General features: G+C 41.6%; 1 protein-coding gene across 1 annotated transcript; it reads right to left on the reverse strand.

Moving 5' to 3' along the window:
• Positions 1-262: 262 nt before the first annotated feature.
• Positions 263-15,460, reverse strand: ankk1 (ankyrin repeat and kinase domain containing 1). The gene is made up of 8 exons (XM_055660485.1): positions 14,937-15,460; positions 13,725-14,016; positions 10,516-10,658; positions 7,322-7,371; positions 5,744-5,899; positions 5,142-5,257; positions 2,837-2,912; positions 263-1,721 (listed from the first exon to the last, which is right to left on the reverse strand). Exons 1-8 carry the CDS (start codon positions 15,137-15,139, stop codon positions 427-429), a joined length of 2,331 nt encoding a protein of 776 aa, XP_055516460.1. The 5' UTR covers positions 15,140-15,460; the 3' UTR covers positions 263-426.
• Between the last annotated feature and the right edge of the window lie 8,670 nt (positions 15,461-24,130).

Raw genomic sequence — 24,130 nt, forward strand, 5'->3', positions numbered from 1 at the left:
TAACTCGGCAAGTCAGTCAGCATCTCTGGAGTCTGAAGAAGAGTCCCGATCCAAAACATCACCTACCCATGTTCTCCAGTAATGCACTAAGCTGCTGAGTTACTCCAGTACTTTGTGTCTAGCAAGCATATAAAATAATTTAGTAAAAGAACACAGTGATAAAATGGAAAATGTTAGATTATATATATTTTTAAAATAATTTTTAATGTGAACCTCTATTGCCCCCCGCGGCCGGGTCCATGGTCCCGCCCCCCCCCCCCCTCTCCATTGTTCTTCCTCTGGGCACCCTGTCATTCTGAGGAAATTTACATTCAACACTGGTCTCAGTTCAAGCAGAGATTCAGATGTGGAAGGTCCATCCCTTAGCAGAGTTTAAATCTCCAACATCAAGTGTTTTGAGTTTGTGAACAGCCCAGACAAGGTAAGTCATGAATCATGCTTTGCTGTTTCTTCAGCTGAGAGTACGCTGGCCACGTTGTGGTTCAGATGCTTTGTAGCCAACTGCAGGGGAGTGTTGAGATACTGGTCTTGGGCCTTCAGGTCAGCTCCCTGCATGATCAATGTCCTTACGATGTTCACACCCCCACTCACAGCTGCCAGATGCAGCGATGTCCATCCGGTGTGACTGACAGCATTCACATTGGCTTGGTGGTCAAGCAACTTGACAAGGCAGCGGAACCTGCCTCCGTGGGCAGCCAGGTGCAGTGGTGTCCATCCTGAAGCTTCAGTGGCATTGGGATTGGCACCTCTCTCAAGGAGCTCGGAGACAACATCCTCTTGGCTGTAGCATGTTGCCAGGTGCAGTGAAGTCCATTCAAGGTCTCCACCGACATTAAGATCAGATAAATGTTCCATCAGAAGACGTACAGTTAATGTGTGACCCTTCAGAGCAGCAAGGTGCAAGGGGATCCAATTCTGCAAGGACTTTTGCTGGGCATCAGCCCCATGCTTCAAGAGATGCCGGCAGATTCCAGTGTGGCCATTCAATGCTGCCAAATGCAGAGGGGTGTAATGAGAGTTATCTAGTCTATTGATATCAGCTCCACTGTTCACCAGTAACCTTGCCACTCTGAAGAAACCCCTTGCAGCTGCTAGATGGAGTGGTGTCTTCAGGCCAGTCTGTGCTTCATTTAAATTGGCTCCTTGAGTAATCAGTAGCTTGCTGATGCTGTAGTAACCATAATATGCAGCAAGGTGGAGACATGTGCAATGTTCATTGTCCAGGGAACTGGTATCTGCTCCTCGAGTGAAGAGCACACGTATCACGTTCTCATGGCTGTTCTGGGAGGCCAGGTGGAGTGGTGTCCATCCATCAGCCTCCTTCACATCGACCTGGGCATCCTTGTCCAACAGTAGCCGGGCAATGTGGTCATCCCCATTCTGAGATGCAAAATGCAGAGGTGCCCATTTGTCTTCATCCACTAGATTGACAATGGCTCCCTCCTGGATCAGTAACTTACACAGGTCCACAAACCTGTACTGCACAGCCAGTATCAGAGGTGTGGCCCCTCGGGATGTCTGATCATTTACACATCCCCCAGACTCCAGAACCAGCTGAACAAACTCCACATCTCCAGTCAGAACGGACAAGTGCATCAAAGTGTAGTCTTGCACAAAGTTCCAGCTAACATGCTCTTTTCTGAATATCCTCTTCAAATGACTGAGGTCACTTTCTAGTAGAGAATGCAACAGTTCCCTTCTAGAATCAATGGAGATTTCACCTGCAATAAGTAGAGAAAGCCATGAGCAGAAACAGGGATAGGACGATGCAATAACACTGTCATTCAATATGATCGTGTACAAAGATGTAAATTACTGAGGATAGTTAGCAGGTCACACAGCATCTGTGGAGGGAAATACAATCAACATTTCTGGTCAATCACCCTTCATGAGAGGACAGTGATGACCTGATTTTTCAAACATTAATCCACAAACCATTTTGTATCAAATCTCGCCAGAGTATCAGAGATGACAAACAAAATACAGAAAACCAAGGCCAAGTCTTACTGGCAAGGCAAGCCACAAAGTGCAGAGTAACTCAGTGGGTCAGGCAGCATCTCTGGAGAACATGCATCGGTGAACTTGTGTGTCCCTTTAGAGAACCAGTTTGGCTGGCTGAGTATTTACAACATTTTGTATTTTTATTTCATTTTCCATCATTTCCCACAGTTCTTGCTGCCTGATAACAAGATTGTGAATAAGAAACTAAAACAATATATTTCAAATCAGAGTTTTGAAGGAGTGTCGGAGGAACTCAGGTCAGGCAACATCGATGTAGAATATGGGCAGGAAATGTTTTGGGTTGGGACCCTCTTGAGAAGGTTCTGGACACAAAATGTCATCTGTCCATTTCTTCCCCAGATCCACTGAGTTCCTCCAGCAGTTTGTGATTTGCTGAAGGTTCCAGCACACAGGTTCTTGTGATAATCTGTCAAGCTAGAACTGAACTCAGCTTTACTGTAACCAACGATAAACCCATGAAATACACAGTGGTAATTAGTTGCTGGGATTAGTTGCAACATTTCTCTCTGCTTCTCTCTCCAAATGCTGCCTGATAGAGGAGTTGGCCATGAATATCTGCTGCAGGCTCCACCACTCAGTAATATCATAACTAATTACTATCTCATCCACTTTCTGATCTGATCTCAATAACTTTGTTATCACCTTAAATACATTAACCTCAGCCTTAAATAATTGAACTCAGCATGCACAGCCCCTGGAGATAAAAACCAAATCAGGTGTTTAAAACCCAGGGCGGACCTGTATCTCCAATGCTTCAAAACACCACTGAATATGGTCCAGCCTTACTCTGGGGAACACGTACATACATACTCACCATCAGTTTCAGTCCCGGACAACAGACTCAACTTCTGCAATTCATAACTTGCAATCTCTGAAATTATTGTTCCATTCTAGCAGAAAGGAAAAAATAAGAATTCTGATTGTTGTCAGGAAATTCTAAATCTTTCTTCTACTAAAGGGCCTGTCACACGAGCATGCGATTGACTCCATGCGGCAAGCGCGACCTAACCAGAAGCAGGGGCCGCGCAGAGGTCGAGTGAGTGACATGAAGTTCGAGCGAAGTCCGCGGGAAGTTCGCGCGTGACATACAGCGTCGCGCAGAAATATTTGAACACGGTCAGTTTTTTAGAGCCCCGCGCGATGTCGGGACCAGCTCTGCACAACTCCATACGGCTCCGGTGATCGAAGTGGGACCGGCCCCGCGAGGCCATATGGCTCAAGCGACCACGTTAGGTCGCGCTTGCCGCATGGAGCCGCATGCTCGTGGGACAGGCCCTTTAGTCATAAGGTCATAAGTGATAGGAGCAGAATTAGCCCATTCGGCCCATCAAGTCTACTCCGCCATTCAATCATGGCTGGTCTACCTCTCCGTCCAACCCCATTCTCCTGCCTGCTCCCCATAACCTCTGACACCCGTACTAATCAAGAAACTATCTATCTCTTCCTTAAATATATCTGATGACTTGGCCTCCACAGCCTTCTGTAGCAACAGTAAGTCAGTGTCATTTTGTAAGTGATGAATGTTTGCTGTCTAAGTTGCACATCAATGGTGATGTGTGCAATCATCTAATTCACACTGTCCACTATTTGCAGCTGTACCTGGTCAATTTCCCATGTAGAACAGAATTAAAGATCTCTTTAATAACTTTTAATGGGGATAAGTTTATTTTTGTTACTGCATACTAAAAACACGAAAGGCTGTATAATATACTGTTTAATACAGCATCACTGCACTGGTGTCAATAAAACATAGATATTTATTTAACTTTTATGTTTTTAATTTTAGTGGCTGGGAACTTTAATTGTTTCTCCCTTGAGATGCTGCAATGGCATAACGGAGAAACAATGTCTCTTTTAAATTCATGGTTCATTTAGGTAACAACGGTGGCACAGATTTGGACAGAATTTACAGCACAAACAGGTTTTGCAGTGCATTAGTACTGTGAATATTTAGCTAGCGTAAATCCTGAAACTCCCTACAAAAGTAGCTCAGAGTATGTCTGCCAGAAGCTAAGTTTAGTTAATTGTCACGTGTACCGAGGTCCAGTGAAAAGCTTTTGTTGCGTGCTAACCAGTCAGCAGAAAGACGATACATGATTACAATCGAGCCATTTACAGTGTACAGATACATGATAAGGGAATAACATTTAGTGCAAGGTAAAACCACCTCCTAAAGGGCAGTCAAAGATGGTCAACAAGTTCTTGCCTTGCATGTTTTGAAAGTTCATGGGGGAATTAGCCATACTTTCACACTTTATTTCATCTGACTGTCAGCTACCCTCCTACCCTCAGCTGCATTATTGTGGCTGGCCACTCGTGATTCTAAATCAGATAATTGGGAATAATTGAGCTGAAAAATATTGATGAATACTTCATTGTTGTAAAAAGGAACACTGCATTGTTAAAGATGCCAGCATTCAAAACTTCTTTAAAACTCCCTCAGGCACATATGGAAATTACCACTGCACTATTTTGAGGTTCATCTTGTCAATACTGGGCTTACATTTATCCAAATTCAACATATCAAAAAAATGGCTGCACTTTTATGTTTTGGGGTCATATTGTATACAAATTAACTGCCCATTTTCATCTATTAAAAAATAAACTACTGTTTAAAATTATTTAATTTACTATAAATTACTATGGCTTAATTAGTTGTGAAACTACTGTTAGATTCATAGAGTGACACAGCATGGAAACAGACCCTTTGGCCCAATTCATCCATGCTGACCAAGATGCCTGTCTATACTTGTTCCCATGTGTTTGGCCCATATCCCTCTAAAATGTTCCTATCCATAGAAAAGGCTTGTATCTGTCCAAACGCCTTTAAAATGTTGTAATTGTACCCACCTCGACCACTTCCTCCAGCAGTTCTTTATCTCCGTGTGAAAGAACTTGACCCTCAGATCCCATTTAAATTGTTTCTCTCTTCCCTTAAACCTATGCTCTCTAGTGGCTAACCCTTGTAGCCTTGTTACCAGGCTGCAATTCTCGACTCTATCCATCCTTATGAATCTGTTCTGCAGCTTCTCTGGATTCACGAGTTTGTTATTTTACTTATTTTTCTATTGAACACAGTTTTTTGCGAAGATAAAGGCTGGCACAGGAGATTGGCATACTTGAAGGTTACTATGTGGTGCACGCAGACACATTCTTGCTTTCTCAGTCGTCTTACTGCTGTCAATATCTGGGAATTGTAACAGGCTGCACAACATTTCAGTTTCCACAACGATTTCTAGAAAAGAAAATGATTAAAAAAATTATTGTTTTACTGGTTTTGAATTAAAGCATAGAATACTGTAAATACTCAGCATGCCAGGCAGCATTGGATGAAGGTACAGAGTTAATACGTTCTGGAGCAACTCAGACTGATCAGTCTAAAGAAGGGTCCTGATCCTAAACATCACCTATTCATGTTCTCCAGAGATGCTGCCTGAGCCACTGAGTTAGTCCACCACTTTTAGCCTTTTTTTTTATAAACCAGCATCTGCAGTTCCTTGTTTCTGCTCTCTAATATTTTAGATTGGTGATTTTTCATTAGGGTGCTCTGATGAAAGATCATAAACCGAAACATTAACTCTGGTTCTCTCTCCAACCAAGGTGTTGTTTCAGGACGGGACCCTTCTTCAGACATTTTGCCAACACCTAGTTTAGAACGATTTGTAAACAAATGCTGCAGTTCCCTGTAAAGAGTTGGCCCCATCATCAATAAACAGCTTGCCGGAGAAAGCGGGTCGTCTCTTTGGTTCCTGATTCCAACATCTTTGCATCAGTTCAACCACCTGTGCGCATCCTGGAGGGCCGTCTTCTGGGATTATTTTCAGGCACGGTCTCTGTCCTGCCACAACTTTCACAAATACAGCCAGTGTGTCAGTTCCTGAAATGTAGAGCGGCAAATGGAAGCATTTGGATACTGAAATTCACCAGCTCTTGTCTTAATAAAAACTGTGTACGATCCTAGATGGAGCCCTGTTGCTTAAGTATACAAATATAACATCACTGAGAGCAGATATTATGCAAATGTACACACACACACACACACACACACAGTTGTTAAATGAGAATCATAGAGCTGTTACAGAAGAGAAGGAAAGTGTTCATCTCACCGAGCCCGTGCCTGCTCACTGTAGAGCAATCTATTTAGTTCCATTCCCTCTTCTTTCTCCACAGCCTTGCACATTATTTCTCTTCTACCCATCCATTCCCCTTTTGGAAGCTCAAGCACCCCTTGTTTCTACCACCCGCTCAGCGGTGGAGTTGCTGCCTGACAGCGCCAGAGACCCAGGATCGATCCTGACTACGGGTGCTGTCTGTACGGAGTTTGTACGACCTCCCCGTGACTTGCGTGGGTTTTCCCTGGGAGTTCTGGTTTCCTCCCACACTCCAAAGACGTACAGGTTTGTAGGCTAATCGGCTTGGTCACATTGTAAATTGTCCCTAGTGTGTCATGAGCCACTGATCTACAATAGGATAGCGTTAGTCTGTGAGGATCACAGGTCGGCGCGGACTCTGTGGGATGAAAGACCTGTTTCTCTAAACTAAACTAAACTGAACAAAACTATCCCTAGAGACAGTCTAGATCATCATTACCATCTCCTGGTCCCTGAATCGTATCTAATGGGAACTGCTTCACTCTCTTTAACCTGCCAAAGCACAACATGACTTAAATCACGTATCAAATCTGCTCTTCAACAAAGGCAGAATGAATTATAAATACATTACCTCTCAGTAATTTGAGAAAAATAAGAAGGAATAAGCAGTTAACGTGTTTGCCAGAATAATTTAGAATGCATTCAGAAGTGTATGCTTGCGTTTCATTTTACATGAAATAGCTTTCACTGCTCAGGTATGATTTGTGTCAATGTTTCTTTTGCATTAATATAAGACGCAGCTGCTAAACTACTTTTCCTAAACAGATCAATAAACATGTTCACCAGTGCAGTCTCAGAGGAAGTAAAATGATTTAATGCCATGATGAATCAGGTAAACAACTGAATTATTTTCTGAGGAGCAACACTGTATGATTTCTACAGGGATCACCAAGTACCTCTGTAATGAACTTGACAATCAAGCAGATAACTTAATTGTATTCAACACATCCATCTACACTGACCACAAAACTCAAACAAAATTAATGTCAGTGCTCAGAATTAAATGCTGTAATAATAATAATAATGCATCCTTCCTAATGTAAATGATCCTTCTTAAAGTAAATCATAAATCCCATTGATAAAGGGATTATCTGTTGCCATGATGTCTGTAGGGATGTTCTTACAGGGAGAGGTAGTGATGGTCTTACCAGCATAGGGCCTCTGCTGTGTCACAACCTCCCATGTCACAATGGAGAAGCTGTAAAAAAACATTCACCGTCAGTTTCTTCATGACAGCACAGTCACAAATCAAATGCTAGTCTTCTTTAACCAGACAAAGAAATGAAACTAGTACAATTCAACGAAAGGATCAACTGTTAATTGGATTATACGGAAATCTCTCAGTATACTTTACAAGAGTATTCTGAAACAAAAGTTCACATTGAATCACATGAGATCTTAAAAGAGATTCAAAATCTTGGTTATAGAACACAGCACACTAGAACAGGCCCTTCAGGCCACAAAGTCTGTGCCGAACATTTGCATTTCGTTGTCTCTGTACTGTACACTGACAATGACAATTAAAATTGAATCTGAATCTGAACATGATGCCAAGACCTTATCTTACCTGCCTGTACATAATCCATGTTCCTCCATTCCCTGCATATCCATTTGCATATCCAAAAGTCTCTCAAATGGCACAATCATATCTTAGAGGTACAGTAGAAAGCTTTGTGGGGAATATTGAGTAGGAGAGAGGGTGGAGTATGTCGTGCAAGAAGGGAATTCTAAACCTTTATACCAATGGGACTGAAGGAATAACAACCTATGTTGAATCGATTCACAACAGAATGGGAGAGAAGCAACAATCTCAGCAGCTAAAGATTACAGGTGCCCGTGGAAGAACCTTTGGGGAAAAAACATTGAATAAAAGATTTAAGATTTTAAAATAAAACTGTTGTCAGATGAGTGGCTGAGCAGAGGGATGTTGGGTAAACAAGTATTGATGCAAGTTCCATACCTTTGTGTCACCTTAAATGGTTAGAGGGCACTGAAAGCTTTAATATTAATTTGCATAATAAGTGCTTAAATTCTGACTGCTAAATGATACAGCTGCTATAATTCACTGAAATATGACTAGCTTTTATAAAGATCAGTAACAAAATCTGTTTGCTTGTAGGTTTTTAAGATTTGCTTCACCCCATATAATACTGTTATGGAAATGAGTGTAGTGGCAGTGTTATTGTTCCCAGCATGGAGTTTAACAAACATGGAACGTGTGGCAAAGATTCACGAGCAGATTGGTATTTATTCCCACTAGCTTCATCCATCAGCATGAGGTTGGCTGTTTCCAATTGCCCATCCAAAATCATCCAACTTTATTCATCTTTTATTTTTTTCCTTTCTCCTTCATATGCTCCCTTCCCTTCCCTTCCCTCAGGTGATGATTTATTCAGGTACTACTTGGTATATTCTCTGTGGTTAGTGAGGAGCTCTCTCGATCCTGAGTTGGAAGACAGGGAAATCCATCGGCTTGTGTATAAACGGTCAGGAACTCCACTGCAGTATTTTAGGGACTCTGTAACATTGTAGGTGCCTTCTTCCCGAGTGCTGGATTAACTCAGCGGATCAGACAGCATCTCTGGAGAAAATGGATCAGTGAAATTTCAGGTCAGGACCTTTCTTCAGTCTGAAAGTCCCCGACCCGCAACGTCACCTATTCATTTTCTCCAAAGATACTGCCTGACCTGCTGAGTTAAACCACCACCTTTTGACTATCTTTGGTATAAACCACCATCTGCAGTTCCTTTTCATTGAATCTTCTCAAAGATTAACCTACAGAGTAGAGGAATCCCTCCTTATGTCCTAGTCAGCATTTATCATTCAATTAACTCAACCAAAATGTTTTTGATTATTTGGTTGATCAGATGGCTTTGTTTGATCTTCATGTGTCTACAAAGTGTCTGACACAATACCTACATGGCTGAGCCTCAAAGGTGGTACTTCAGTGAAAGGTACATTGAGACACCTTGACATATGGGAGCGATAGACTTTGTTATCCTTGTGGAATAGAGTAATAAAAACAAAATGAATTTACATCACATCACTTTAGTCCCAGAAATGTTCTGTCACATCAAAACGTCACAGTGCTGGAATAACTATATTTCTTTCCTCAGGTGCTTGGTGAATAAGTAAGTGGAATACAGTTCAGGAACTATTTAGAAGGTTTAAGGGTTGTTATAAAATGAAATAAACAATTTATTCAAGATTGAATATGAAATCTGTCCTGTGGTTACTAATGGGAAAAGTGTTACTAGTCAAAATGCTGAGAACATTGCAGATTTACTATTATCTACTTTCATTCAATGAGGTCAAGTGCTTCAATCATCTCCATCACAAATCATTTTCAATGTAATAATAACATTTAGATATAAAGCAATATAAAACATCTCAAAGGCTTGGTTTGAATCAGTGAATAATCCAAGAGGAATAACTAGACATGTGGAACTGCAGATGCTGGAATCTAGAGCAAAAAACAAACTGCTGCAAGAACTCAGCGGGCCAGGCAGCATCTTTGGAGACAGTATTGGGTTGGGACCCTTGTTCTGAAGAAGGCCCAGGTCCATTTCCCTCAGCAGATGCTGCCTGGTCTACTGAGTTCTTCCAGCAGTTTATTTTAGTGTGATGTGAAAAACTATTGCTTCAGGAAGTAACTTTGTTTTCAGAACTTAGAGAACATTTGGTATTCACCTCATCATATCAGCTACAAACTGTTGACAGATCTCAGAGAAGGTAGCGCATGAGAACGTAATTTGCAGCATAGCAGCATGCTGATGACTTCCTAAGATTAGGTTTTCTATTCAGAGATGGTGTTGTGTTCATGGAGGGGTGATCAAACTAAGAGCAAGGGCCCAATGAAGCAGCATAAAGCAAACAGCCACAAACTGCACATTTGGAAGCAAATGGAAAGAACAAAGACAAACATTGCACACCCATACAGTAAAGGAGAATTACAAAATAAATGTGAGTGCTGGAAATCTGAAACAAAAACAAAATGTGGAACCTATCAGGACAGGCATCACTGCAGCATGAACGGGAAACTAGGCAACAGTTCAGGTTGTTGATGTTTCACAAGAGCATCCATGTGCCACCTCTCACCATCCCAGTGTTTCCAGAAGCAATTTATAGTCAATGGGGCTCTTTTGAATTCAGCTATCATTGTTATGTATAAATCATAACAAGTGATTAATGCAGCAATCTTTAACAAAGAGTCTCCCTTAACTACACACCTAACCACAACAATTCTGACTATGCTGAATGAATTCCAATAATACCGGTAAGACTGCTACTAAAAATTAAACTTGAAGAATTCACCAGATCCTGTAACTCAAAGAAATCTGACCTGTAAACGTCATGCTTGACTCCAGAAGGTTTATTTGACAATTCTGGTGGCATGTAGATGATGGTTCCTCTCATAGCAGACCTTTCAATTTGTTCCATATTACTCATGCTATCTTCCCATTTTGATAATCCGAAATCTGCTATCTATAGAATATAAAAATATGCTTGTTAGTGAGCACAAACATTTTCTTTCACCCGTCTCCCTTTGATGAATACAATCATTATCGTGTTATGTGCATGTATTGGATAACAATTAAGGGCAGCACAAAGGCAGAAATGCCAAAGTCAACACTCCACTGGGCAAACGATTTTGCTGAACGCCATTTAGAGAGAGATTTTGTTACATTACTTCTCTATCCCACTCCATTTGGTTGTCAGACTCCAGTAATGGTCCAATGACGTTCAATGCAAGCCGTTAAAGGCCACCACCTGGACCTTGGAAATGGAAACATTTAATGGACATGGCAAGTTTATTCCAGGGCAGTGGCAGTGAGACATGCCTGACACACAAAGCATTGTGGCATTCTCAGACCTTCGATACATTTACACATGGTAACTGCGTGGCATTTCAAATTATATGCAGGAAGGTGAATTAGCAAGAGTGCCCTTGCACCTTATTGAGTAATAGAAACATAGAAATAGATGCAGGAGTAGGCCATTCGGCCCTTCGAGCCTGCACCGCCATTCAATATGATCATGGCTGATCATCCAACTCAGTATCCTGTTCCTGCCTTCTCTCCATACCCCCTGATCCCTTTAGCCACAAGGGCCACATCTAACTCCCTCTTAAATATAGCCAATGAACTGGCCTCAACTACCTTCTGCGGCAGAGAATTCCAGAGCGGCGGAGACCTGACTCGGCACCGAAGCTGTGGAGGCGGCGGCGGCGGTAGCGGAGACCTGACTCGGCCTCTGAGCTGCGGCAAGGCAGCGACCACCCGCGGAGTTTAAACCGTCGCCTCGGCACAGAGGGAGAATAAAGAGGGAAGAGCCAGAGACTTTAAGATTTTGCCTTCCACCACAGTGAGGAGGTGTTTGGTGAACTCACTGTGGTGGATGTTAAATTTGTGTTGATTGTGTGTTTTTGTCATTTTTTTAATTATATGTATGACTGCAGGGAAACAGAATTTCGTTCAGACCGAAAGGTCTGAATGATAATAAACTAATCTAATCTAATCTAATCTAAGATTCACCACTCTCTGTGTGGAAAAAGGTTTTCCTCATCTCGGTCCTAAAAGATTTCCCCCTTATCCTTAAACTGTGACCCCTTGTTCTGGCATTCCTTGTTGCGAGCATTCCTCAGCAGATTGCACTGTCTCAAGTCATATGGCCAAATGCCAGCCTTGCCTTCTGCGGCATTGGCAGGCGGGAAACAGGAGTGGGCTCCCACATCTTTAACAGATGGCTAGACATTGTGCTGGAGGTCAATGTGGAGGAGAAACACTGGAATGGTGCCCAGCTCACCGATTGCCTGTCTAACCTGCAGTGTTGGAGACTCAAGGTTGCAGGAGATTCCTCAGCTGCCTACAGCAGCAGACACTGTGATCATGGTGCCATGAGGAATTACTCTCTAACTTACTTTGGACAAGACTCCTTCCTGCTGAGACTTGTTTTTTTCCATTTCACTTTGATGCATACGTTGCAAAATGGCCTTTATGGCACATCACACACTAAATAGCCTTCCATGGAACATCACACAATGAATTACACAGCCTCTGCCTTATTTTCACCAAATACTTTTCAATACAAATCTGCTTTAAAAAGTACTACACAATAAAATTCTATCTTCTCATCTTTTTACTGGGTACATTGCACCAAACCTCACAAGTTTGGGCTAATGATTTTATCTAATCTCATGTATACATCTTCTCATCCATATTTCTTGTTTACCTGTCACACACTTTCACCACACATTATCACCATTTTGCTCAATTGTTCTCAACTACCTTGCACTCAATCTTGGTGCTCCCCAATAATCCTCCCCCTGCGTCCCCTGCATCTGACAGCATATAGACTCCCTCTTTGTCTGCTCAAATAAAGAGTCAGTGACATGAAACTTTCACTCTATTTCTCTTTCCATAGATGTAGCCTGACCTGCTGTGGAGTGGGATAGAGAAGTGATGTGACAACAAATGAACCCCCACCAGAGTGACAATGAACAAGTTCACCAGCTGGGTGGGACAACTAATAAACATTCACCACTTGCCCGAGATTGTGCTGTTAACTGATTGATTCAGCACAATGCTGCATTGATATTCTGTAGCTTATCTCTTATGATAAATTGAATTAATATCATTATACTGGTTTAATCTGTAATTAAATCTATCTTTAGGACATTAGCAAAGGAAAATGGGATTTAGTTTTAAAATCTTGATGATGGTGCACTCCCTCAACCCTTCACTGGGGTGTTAGAATACATTGTACATTGAAATGAAAGTTGAACGCAAATATCCTATGCAGAAACATAGAAAATAGGTGCAGGAGTAGATGCCATTCGGCCCTTCGAGCCTGCACCACCATTCAATATTATCATGGTTGATCATCCAACTTAGTATCCTGTACCTGCCTTCTCTCCATACACCCTGATCCCTTTAGCCACAAGGGCCATATCTAACTCCCTCTTAAATGTAGCCAATGAACTGGCCTCAACTACCTTCTGTGGCAGAGTATTCCAGAGATTCACCATCTCTGTGTAAAAAATGTTTTTCTCATCTCGGTTCTAAAAGACTTCCCTCTTATCCTTAAACTGTGACCCCTTGTTCTAGACTTCCCCAACATCGGGAATAATCTTCCTGCATCTAGCCTGTCCAACCCCTTAAGAATTTTGTAAGTTTCCATAAGATCCCCCCTCAATCTTCTAAATTCTAGCGAGTACAAGCCGAGTCTATCTAGTCTTTCTATATATGAAAGTCCTGCCGTCCCAGGAATCAGTCTGGTGAACCTTCTCTGTACTCCCTCTATGGCAAGAATGTCTTTCCTCAGATTAGGAGACCAAAACTGTACGCAATACTCCAGGTGTGGTCTCACCCTGTACAACTGCAGTAGAACCTCCCTGCTCCATACACAAATTATTTTGCTATGAAAGGATTTTGCTATGCAGAGATGAGAGCTATCACAAAACCAAGGCTGGAAACTAATTGATGTCACACTAGCTGCCTTAAACCTGTCAGGTATGAGAGTTCCGTTCAGACAGACAATCAACACAGCAACCTTGACATGGAGGTTTTCATCCAGGAGTATGTTTCTAGCTTTCAACTCCAAGTGAAGTAGTGGTGGCTTCATACTGTGTAAGAAGTTCATTCCCAAAGACGTCTCATGAATAATCTGGAATTTCATTGGCCAAGGTAATGTATCTTTGAGTAGCAATTTATCCAGAGATCCGTTTTCTAAGTATTCCATTACAATTCCCGCTGGCCGTGTACAAATCCCATATATTGGCAAAATGTGCTTGAACTTTACTCTCAGCGTCTTCCCTGCCACCTCCATCAGATATTCCATGTCCCTGTAATATTAAAGAAGAAAGGTAACGTCCCAAACTTTTGCAGATTTAGTTTTTATCTCCTAATATCCTTAGACTTATCTATCTTTTTACAGTACTTACACAATTTTTGTCTGCACATTCTCTGCAGATATATATGGATAGATATATTCCATTATACACACACACACATATATATATATGTGTATGTGTGTGTGTGTGTGTGTGTGCGCGTAGTATATACTAACCTGACCGTTCAAACTTAAGAACATAAGAAATAGACTCAGGAGTAAACTCCGACACCTCATATTCTCCACTTTACAATAAGATCAGCTGAACATTGATGTCCCTTCCATTTTTTCTGCTTTGCCCGATTTCACTTTGTGGTTTTTGCACTCAAGAATCTATTGCCCAAATTTAATTTTACACACTATATGAGCAACCACATCCTAACGGAGTAGAGAATTCCAAAGATTCACAGCCCTCTAATTGCAGAAAAGAAAATTCCAGTCTAAAATACCCGCCCCTTATCCTGAGACTATGACTCCAACATCTACAGATTCATACAGGGAGATGCCACTGGCCTATAAATCCATGAATGGTGACAAGCCTAAATGTTTCAGATGGGCACAGCTGCAATCCTCATTGTGGATGCACCTTCACCCACATCCTTTCATCTATTGATCGAGGACACTAAATTTAAAATAACATTTAGTTTTGTTTAGTTTAGAGTGCCATCAAAATGATAAATCTAGCAAATTATAGGTAAAAGCCACAGCCTGCCTGCAGCAATTTCCATCACACAGTAATTGGCTGGTGGATATAAATAATATCATCCATGTTTAGTTCCTATATAAATTGCTTACTGCAGTTTTAATTATCAATTAGTATTTTGTTTAAAAGTGAATGCATCTCTAACTGTAACTACAATGTCTAACACCCACCTTTCAAATGTTGATGATTCTTCACGAAACAAATGGCAGCACTTCAGGGCCAAGTTCACCCTCCACACTTTGTGTTTTATTTTGAAGACATTTGCGAACTTTCCTGAAGCGATCTTGTTGAAAGACACAAAGTCAGCCTCGGTAAACACACCTGGGGTGATGGCTGACTGCTGAAGGAGAAAGCCCTTTGGTTCACCTGCCATGGCACAAGGACAAGACAGCTTTGGGGAAAAGGAGAATCCACTGGCACTGTACTTCCTGATCAAACTCAGGGGCGGAGAGTCGAGTGCAAATCGAAACTGCACACTTTCAAAACAGGAGTGGTGTCACCAATAATTACTATGCTGATGCTAGCAATCTGGAGCAAAACACAAAGTGCTGCGGGAACTCAGCGAGTCAGGCATGTGTACAGGGAATGGACAGGCCATGTTTCAGTTCAGGATCCTTCTTCAGACCATGCTGGGTATCCTAAAGTCACACTACTAATGCAGTTACAGTGGCTTTGAATACACACCACCCAGAAAACCAAGCAGCAATGCAGAGTAGTATTGCACTCAGATTGGTTTATTGTGACCCATCGTAACAATGAATACAGCTCACTGTTAAAGGCTGACACTGAAATATTCACTCATACCCACAGCTTTCTGACTCAACACAAGAGCAATGCTAGAGCTAACAAAAAAACAGAAAGGTTTGGGATATAAAATGATGTCCTATGGTAGTATCTCTTGAAAATAATAATTATAAAGATGCAGGATTAAATTCTGCAGGCCCAAGGCTACATGGTGTAATGTGAAACAGTGGAATGCATGCCTTTGTCTGACCATGAGCTGAACATACTGTACAATCTGCAAGTCAAGCATCTGAATTTTACAACCACAAGGGTTCAATGATACGTAAACCCTTCTGGGCACTGAAGGACGTACAAGGACGTAATTATAAGATGGATCGTGATGTTGAATACTCCAAGAACATAATGAATGCAGAACAGTTCTCAGCAACCTGGACTCGAGATATATTGACAGAGTGTCTCTGGTGGAAGCATTAGTTTGTCAAGCATCAACAAACTCTGCCACCACTAAGTTTGGGCATTGCGCCTTGCCTCAGGTTGCCTTGGCTGGGTAGAATGGAAGCAGGTTGCTCCACTCCAGGGCACTGTTATATGAAGGTAGACACAAAATGCTGGAGTAACTCAGCGGGACAGGCAGCATCTCTGGAGAGAAGGAATGGGTGACGTTTCAGGTCGAGACCCTTCTTCAGACTGATCGACCCGAAATGTCACCCATTACTAGAATGTTGCCTGGGTTTCAACAACTAAGTTACAGAGATAGGTTGAATAAGTTAGGTCTTTATTCTCTGGAGCGCAGAAGGTTAAGGGGGGACCTGATAGAGGTCTTTAAAATGATGAGAGGGATAGACAGAGTTGATGTTGACATGCTTTTCCCTTTGAGAATAGGGAAGATTCAAACAAGAGGACATGACTTCAGAATTAAGGGACAGAAGTTTAGGGGTAATATGAGGGGGAACTTCTTCACGCAGAGAGTGGTGGCGGTGTGGAATGAGTTCCCAGTGGAAGTGGTGGAGGCAGGTTCATTTTTATCATTTAAAAATAAATTGGATAGGCATATGGATGAGAAGGGAATGGAGGGTTATGGTATGAGTGCAGGCAGGTGGGACTAAGGGGAAAAAAAATTTGTTCGGCATGGACTTGTAGGGCCGAGATGGCCTGTTTCCGTGCTGTAATTGTTATATGGTTATTCCTTCTCTCTGGAGATGCTGCCTGTCCCGCTGAGTTACTCCAGCATTTTGTATCTACCTTTGATTTAAACCAGCATCTCCAGTTCTTTCCTATACTGTTATATGAAGTCTGGCTGAGAACATATAGTGAAGCCTCCTTGACCTTCATACGAAACAGTAACAATTGCCAAGGCTCAGACATTAATTATCCTCAAGGTCCCAGAAAACAACATTATCCCTGAACCATCTAGCAACACGGGAGAATTGTGAAAACTAGAAAATTGAAGTCTAGGAAACATTCATTTCTTCTAAGCTCGTCATGTCAATGGTCTTATTTAGGCCAGAGAATCAAGGCACGGACTTCAGTTGAAGTGTTAGAGTCTTTATTTCCCATTGCGTAACAAATCATGACGTGACCAGCATTTATTGACCTTCCCTAATTTTCCCTGAACTGAAGAGAAAGTTAAGAATCTATGGTATTGGTAGGTCTGGAGGCATCTATGAAACCAGGTAAGGATGACAGATTTCCTTCCTTGATCAACACAAGCCGTCAGTGGATTTTTATGACAATCCAGTGGTTTTGTAGCAACTACTATTTCAGTTTTGGTTAATTAAAATTCCTCAGTTGACCTGGTGAACATCAATGGTCCAGTCACATTGCTACATGAGCCCAACTCCCTAGCATCTCTGACCTGAAATTGATCACGTCTAAAAACCTCCAGTTTAAATGACTCAAGTACAGAATCAAGTACAGTCTGGGCACTTGGACCAAGTACAGTCTGGGCACTTGGACCAGGTACAGTCTGGGCACTTGGACCAGGTACAGTCTGGGCACTTGGACCAGGTACAGTCTGGGCACTTGGACCAGGTACAGTCTGGGCACTTGGACCAGGTACAGTCTGGGCACTTGGACCAGGTACAGTCTGGGCACTTGGACCAGGTACAGTCTGGGCACTTACAGTACAGTCTGGGCACTTGGACCAGGTACAGTCTGGGCACTTGGACCAGGTACAGTCTGGGCACTTGGTGCAAATGCAGCAAATGAAATAAACGCATACTCTTTTGGTTCAATGTTATTTAATTTCTGTTCCAGAGAGACAAGCAGACTGTTGCTACTAACCTTGATTCATCTAGTAGTTGGAATGAATCTACAATATTGAAGTGTTGCAAAGTAGCAGGCTATTCAACTGCATTGCTCTTGTTCACCACACCCTAAATTTCCATTTTTAGCATTGCAAGCTGCTACTCGGGCATGTTATGTTATCACACAAAATAGAACAACAATGCACAAGGAATTTCAAGGCAGATAATCAAGGCAGATAACCTTACCTCTAAGAAGCTTATGGAAGGAATTTGAGAGTTTTGGGGATGAGTGAGCATCCAGTATACGAGTTAGACACAAAATGCTGGAGTAACTCAACGGGACAGGCAGCATCTCTGGAGAGAAGGAACGGGTGATGTTTCGGGCCGAGACCCTTCTTCAGATATTCTCCAGTATATGAGAACAGGGCTAATAGGACATCAGTCAAGAACATCAGTGAGACCAAGTGTAGACTTGGCGACTTGTGCTCAGTCTGCCAAGACCTACTGGATCTCCTAGTTGTCAACCATTTAAACTCCCATGCTGGTTTTTCTGTACTGGGCTTCCTCCATTGCCAGATTAGGGGCAGTGGAACCAAAGTAACTGCAGATATTGAAAGATGAAAACAAACACAGAAAATGCTGGAAATACTCAATGGGCCAGGTAGCATTAATGGAGAGAAAGATCGTTTGGTTTTCCTCAGTATTCCCACCATTTATACCTCTTCCTGACAGCTCAGTTTTAGTTAATATGCTTTCACCATTTTCGCAATTGATGCACATCTGTGCAATCATTTCTGGACCACTCTCCACTGATGCTGCCCAGCCTGCTTAGTAAACATAGAAACATAGAAAATAGGTGCAGGAGTAGGCCATTCGGCCCTTCGAGACTGCTATAGTATTCTCAGCATTTATCTTTATTTTGGAACCAGGAGAGTTCAGATAATGTTATGAATATACAATCTTAAATTCACCTCGGGTGTCAAATATAGAACTCAAATCATCTAGTTTATTTCCAGATATCAGGGAGAGAGATTGGTCAGAGAAAACGTTTGATTATCCAGTTCTGAATGTGAAGCATACAAGCAGACAACATTGAGAGAGAAAAATACTTAGTTAAATTGAGCTGGCTGTCATCAGTATATGCATGGGAAATAATAGTCTACATTTCATTTAGATGACAATGTTAAGGGGGAGAAAGCCAATGATAGGAGTAATGCTGTAGTCAGGGAAGGAGAAGCGGCTAGGAAGAGATAGATAAAAATACATGCAGGCAAAGACGGTGATTCCCAACTGAATGTCAATGGAGAGCTTTAGAAGAGGACCGTGTTGCCATCCACGCCAATGGCTGTGTAAAGGTAGGGATAGGTGTCATTTGCCACAATGATTCACTAGGGTACAATGATTCATAAAGAAGCTCATTCAGTGGAACCATTCAAAAATAACAATAGGCATAAATTTTGAACTGAAATATTTTTAGGAATACATAGAGAGAAGGAAGGTTGGTACTGCAGATGCTATTTTAAATCAAAGATAGACACAAAAAGCTGGAGTAACTCAGCAGGTCAGACAGTATCTATGGAGAGAAGGAATGGGTGAAGTTTCAACCCAAAATGTTACCTATTCCTTTTCTCCAGAGATGTTGTCTGACCAGCCAAGTTACTCCAGCTTTTTGTGTCTATCTTCAAAGGAATGTTGGAGACTGGACTGTTCCAAATTCCACTCCATTCCATGCCTTGTGAAAAGAAATTATGAAGAAGAGTTCTAGATTTCATTTTGTTAATTTGAATCTAGTTTCAACAAAGTGCCTGGGTAAGAGCATTGAGCTGTGGCACTTCAGTTTCTATGGTTTAATCTGTGTTGCAGATTTACCCTTCTCTCTGAATAGTGAAAGGCCTGGATAGAGTGGATGTTTCCACCAGTGGGAGAGTCAAGGACCAGAGGTCATAGCCTCAGAATTAAAGAACGTACCTTTAGAAAGGAGATGAGGAGGAATTTATTTTACTCCGAGGGTGGTGAATCTGTGGAATTCATTGCCATGGAGGGCTGTAGAGGCAAACTCAATGCATAGTTTTAAGGTGGAGATTGATAGATTCTTGATTAGTATGGGTGGCAGGGGTTACAGGAAGGCAGGAGAATGGGGTTGAGAGGGAAAGATAGATGAGGCATGATTGAATGGCAGAGAAGAGTGATGGGCCGAATGGCCTAATTCTGCGCCTACAACTCCTGAACTTTTGAAAAGATGAGTTCCTCCAGTCTGTACACTGGCTTGTACCTTGGCTTCTCTGTACTACTACTGGTTAAACAAAAGTTCTATACTGTACTGCCACATATATATCCAGGCAGAATGGAAATAATTGGGTTATTTCAACATCAATCTTGACTGATGATAATGATAATTGACGGGGATTCTTTCTACACAATTAAAAAGCCTACTCCCTAACTAACCTACTCCCTGTTTGTCACTGGAAGATAGTTTCTCTGCACGCTGAAGTTTGCTGCAAACTGCTCCAACTTATGAACACATTTACATTTCATTTGGCCCCACCCTCGATTCACCCTTTCAAACACATGAGCAACCAGTTCTTTACAAATTCTCTCTCTTTTCAGGTAAGTTCAAAGCAGAATCAATCTGGCTGTGCAGGATTCCCATAACAGCAGCTGGCAGCAGGTCAAGAGAGACTGCTGTCATTCACTCCTTACTGCTGAGCCACATCCCTGTGTGCTAATCCAGTCATTCAAGTTACTGCCCACAAGCACACTACATTTCACAGAATATTTGTTTCCCATCAGAAACATTTGGGGATTTCTGTTTGATTATTACCATTACATAGGGAGCTTCATTTCAGCATTCAGTGCAGTAATCCTTCTTAAGGGCAGTGTGGAGGTGATCTAAGTGATGGAGTTATTGAACTGTTGAAGGAATGTGTCTTATTCAGAGGGAAGGCCTGCTTTGTTGGTCTAAGTGTCAGGGAAGGATGATTACCTCCCCACACAGGTGGAGATTACTGATGTTTCCATCTTCTCCCCTTTACGTAACAGTAGGAGATGACTCAATCCCTTTGTGTCTCTTCTATTATTTTCAGGCTGTTATGCTCTTTGGTGGAAGATGTAGAGTAAATGGTTAGGTACATAGATGTACAGTAGGACCTTGATGTTCAGGTCCATGGCTCATTGAAAGTGATGACAAAGATGGATAGGGTAATACAAATGGTATTTGATATGGTTGAATTCAAAGGCCTAAGGTATTCGGGGCGACAAGGTGGAACAGCAGTAAAGCTTCTGCCTCACATTGCCAGAGACATGGGTTTAATCCTGACTATGGGTGTTGTCTGTGCGGAGTTTGTACGTTCTCCCTGTGACCATGTGGGCTTTCTCCACATGTTCCAAATTCCTCCCATATTCCCAAGTGCAGACTTGTAGGTTAATTGGTTTCTGCAAATTGAATTAAATTTGTACATGGCTACACGGCCGTGGGTGTACAAGGAGTAAAGAAAGGGGCTGAGAACACATTCTTGTGGAGCACCAGTGTTGAGGGCAATCGGGGAGGATGATTTGTCCCCTACCCTCACTGTTCAGGGTCTGTTGGTCAGGAGGTTGAGTGCTGACACCAAGTCCCGCGAGTTTGGAGATCAGCTTGGATGGTATCAAGATATTAAAGGCAGAGCTGTAGTCTATGAATAGGAGTTTGAGGCACTGTAGGTGTCTGTCTTATCCAGGTGTTCCAGGGATGAGTGTAGGGCCAGGGCAATGGCTTCTTCCATGGACCTGTTGTGGCAGTAGCCAAACTGCTATGGATCAAGGCTGCTGGGTAGACTGGATTTACTGCGTTCCATAACTAGCCTCTCAAAACATTGCATAACGGTGGACATCAAAATCAAGAGCACTTTGTTATCCTCCACCTTCCCCTAACATTTCCTCTGTTAACAAAATAAATTAAACATCAAAAGCTGCACTGAAAGTTAACATGAATACTTCTAGCCTCTTGGAGTCACTGAATTAGCTTCTGAAGAAACTATTGCCATGAATCCATAGACTGGTCAGCTCCCATACATCTCTCTAACTGATTGATGAATGGTGTTGAATGGGTCCAAAAACAGGCACTCGGGAGGTCTCAAAGTTGCAAATAAAGCAAAATGGTTTACATTTAGAGTTGATAATGAGAAATTGCAAATCTAACCAATTCATTATTCCTGGAAGGGCATTTGCAGATTAGTGGGTGTAGCCGTTTGAATCGAGGTAGCTCCAAGTGGCTTTGTTGCTTCACTGTTTTGTCTTCGACAACCGTATCTGTATGTACGAAAACCCAAACACTTTGTGAGTTCTGCACATCTCTTTGAGACCACTGTGCATTTACAGGATTCCAGTATGTTTTTTTGACCCCGAATAGGCCAGCATTTCACAATACATGAAAATTATTCGATCAATTTGAGAAGCTCCATCAAATACAGTTTCAGGCAGAAAATATACTCGTGCTTTTCTATGAATTTTAAGAAAAGCTTTTCTCTGCTCAGGCACCCAAGAGATTGACTGTCTTATATCATAGCTACAGATTGGGTTTTTTATCTTCAAATCTCTTTTGCTGTAACATTATTATTTACACAACCTCCCTTGAAAAACAGGGTCCCTGAAGGTCATTGTGAATGTTTCTGCTTTTCTCACTGCTCAAATTCTTGATAAAATACTATCAGATGTGCCTCTGCTTGTAATACTTGCCTCTTCAGTCTCATTCGCCTTAAATGCTGCAATCGTCTGTGCAGAGTTTTAGTTCCAGATCCACTTTGGAGGTTATTTAGTGAGAAATAAGAAGTTGCAGAAAACTGATTCACATCACCTTTCAACAAAGCGTTTTAGATAGTGTTTTCCAAATTGGGACTTTCATACAATCTGTTGGAAATAATCTTGGCGCTGAAAGTGAGCCTCGTGTCACATGAGCTACTGCTTGATAAAGAGAAATAAACAAAGCACAAAGATCTGTCCAGTGATTCAGCTTATGCACCAGACTGCAATGGAATTCCTTGACCACATGAAGCTCAGAGTTAACAGACTGTAGTGGTAGTTACAATAATGAATTTAAATAGCAGAATGGTGCAAAAATGATTTATCAACAAAAATGCTTTTAGGGAAGAAGCAGGTCTGAAAATGGAAGACAATTGCCTTGAAAAATCTCTTCCAAGTTCTAAGTAATCTGTTAATGTGGCAAAGTGTGCTGAAGGTAACTCTGGGATGGCTCACTGTTTCTGTGAACTTCCTGGAGATCTTTCTCAACTCATTCTGCCATTGTTAAAATAGCATAGGACCAATGGTTGTGACAGTAAGTGAGCTATTATTCTTTATTAAGAATTAAGTAACGTGGCAACTAAGGGGAAAGAATTATTAGATGCAGACAATGATGTTAATAATATCTATAGTCGTAAAATAGGATTAACTTTGGAAACATGCACTGTCAAAACATAGATTACTGTGTTGTAAGTTTGTCTGTTCTGAGAAATAAGGGTCTCTTTAATATCTTTCACTTCTTGAGCAATCGAAAGAGCGATACTTTTCTTTACACATGCCTTCCACCTATGAAATGTAGATCAACAGTGTGAGATTCAAGGAAGGAAGGTATCTCTATCTTGGGATTAGGGTATCTGAATATTTTCAGTTTCATTAGTTGATAAATGCAGTTTGAGATCTGGAGTTGTTCATTGAGATCTGGCTGATTTTATGAATATGGTTACTTTGTCGTTGAGTGAAACATCTTCACCTTGGACTGTCAAAGGACAATTGATATATTAAAGGCTTATTGAGCAACAGTGTAATGAGATTGGCACAACAGCGACATCAGAGCTTTCTGATTAATTGTCACCCAATGTTGCAAGTGTGGAACAAACTGGAGTTCACTTAAATATTTTCTTTGTGTTGTACAAATATCAAACACCGACAATTGATGGTCTTGTTTATTGATCCTATGACGACGGTTCTGAAATCAGGGAATGTTGAGCCCTGCCAAGTGTTTTTTGTTGTTGGTGTGTTTGATATTTGATCTGTGATTCATGTCTCCAATTCTTTCAAAGTATAGTTAGAAACCATCCTAGTTTTGACAATACTACAATATCTGATTTCATGGAGATCTTGAATTAATGGGAAACGTTACTGATCATATTAAATCTTTGGTAATATGTTCTGTTAATAGTAGTTAGTTGTTACAATACACTAACTGCAGCTTGATTGCTTGAGCTGCTTCAGGAGATGCTACACTTAATTTTCTGAGTATCAATGTACCCGAGTCAAGAGAAAACCAAGTTAATGTCAGTTGCACATTCTTAGATCGAGTTTTCCCTTGAAAAATACAATGACTGTTGGTACAGAATGGTCCACAATAAATGGAAGCA

This window comes from Leucoraja erinacea, chromosome 32, assembly GCF_028641065.1.
Source record: "Leucoraja erinacea ecotype New England chromosome 32, Leri_hhj_1, whole genome shotgun sequence".
Taxonomy (NCBI): Eukaryota; Metazoa; Chordata; class Chondrichthyes; order Rajiformes; family Rajidae; genus Leucoraja; species Leucoraja erinaceus.

Bases quoted from the DNA above. Each gene is read 5' to 3' on its own strand.
- ankk1 (XM_055660485.1), bottom strand. From the start codon at position 15,139: ATGGCAGGTGAACCAAAGGGCTTTCTCCTTCAGCAGTCAGCCATCACC. The intron at 10,659-13,724 runs GTTGCTGTGTTG...TATATTCTATAG, and splicing joins ATGAAAACCTCCATGTCAAG to ATAGCAGATTTCGGATTATC. The intron at 5,258-5,743 runs GCAAGCTGTTTA...TTTCTTTTCTAG, and splicing joins GAGACGACCCGCTTTCTCCG to AAATCGTTGTGGAAACTGAA.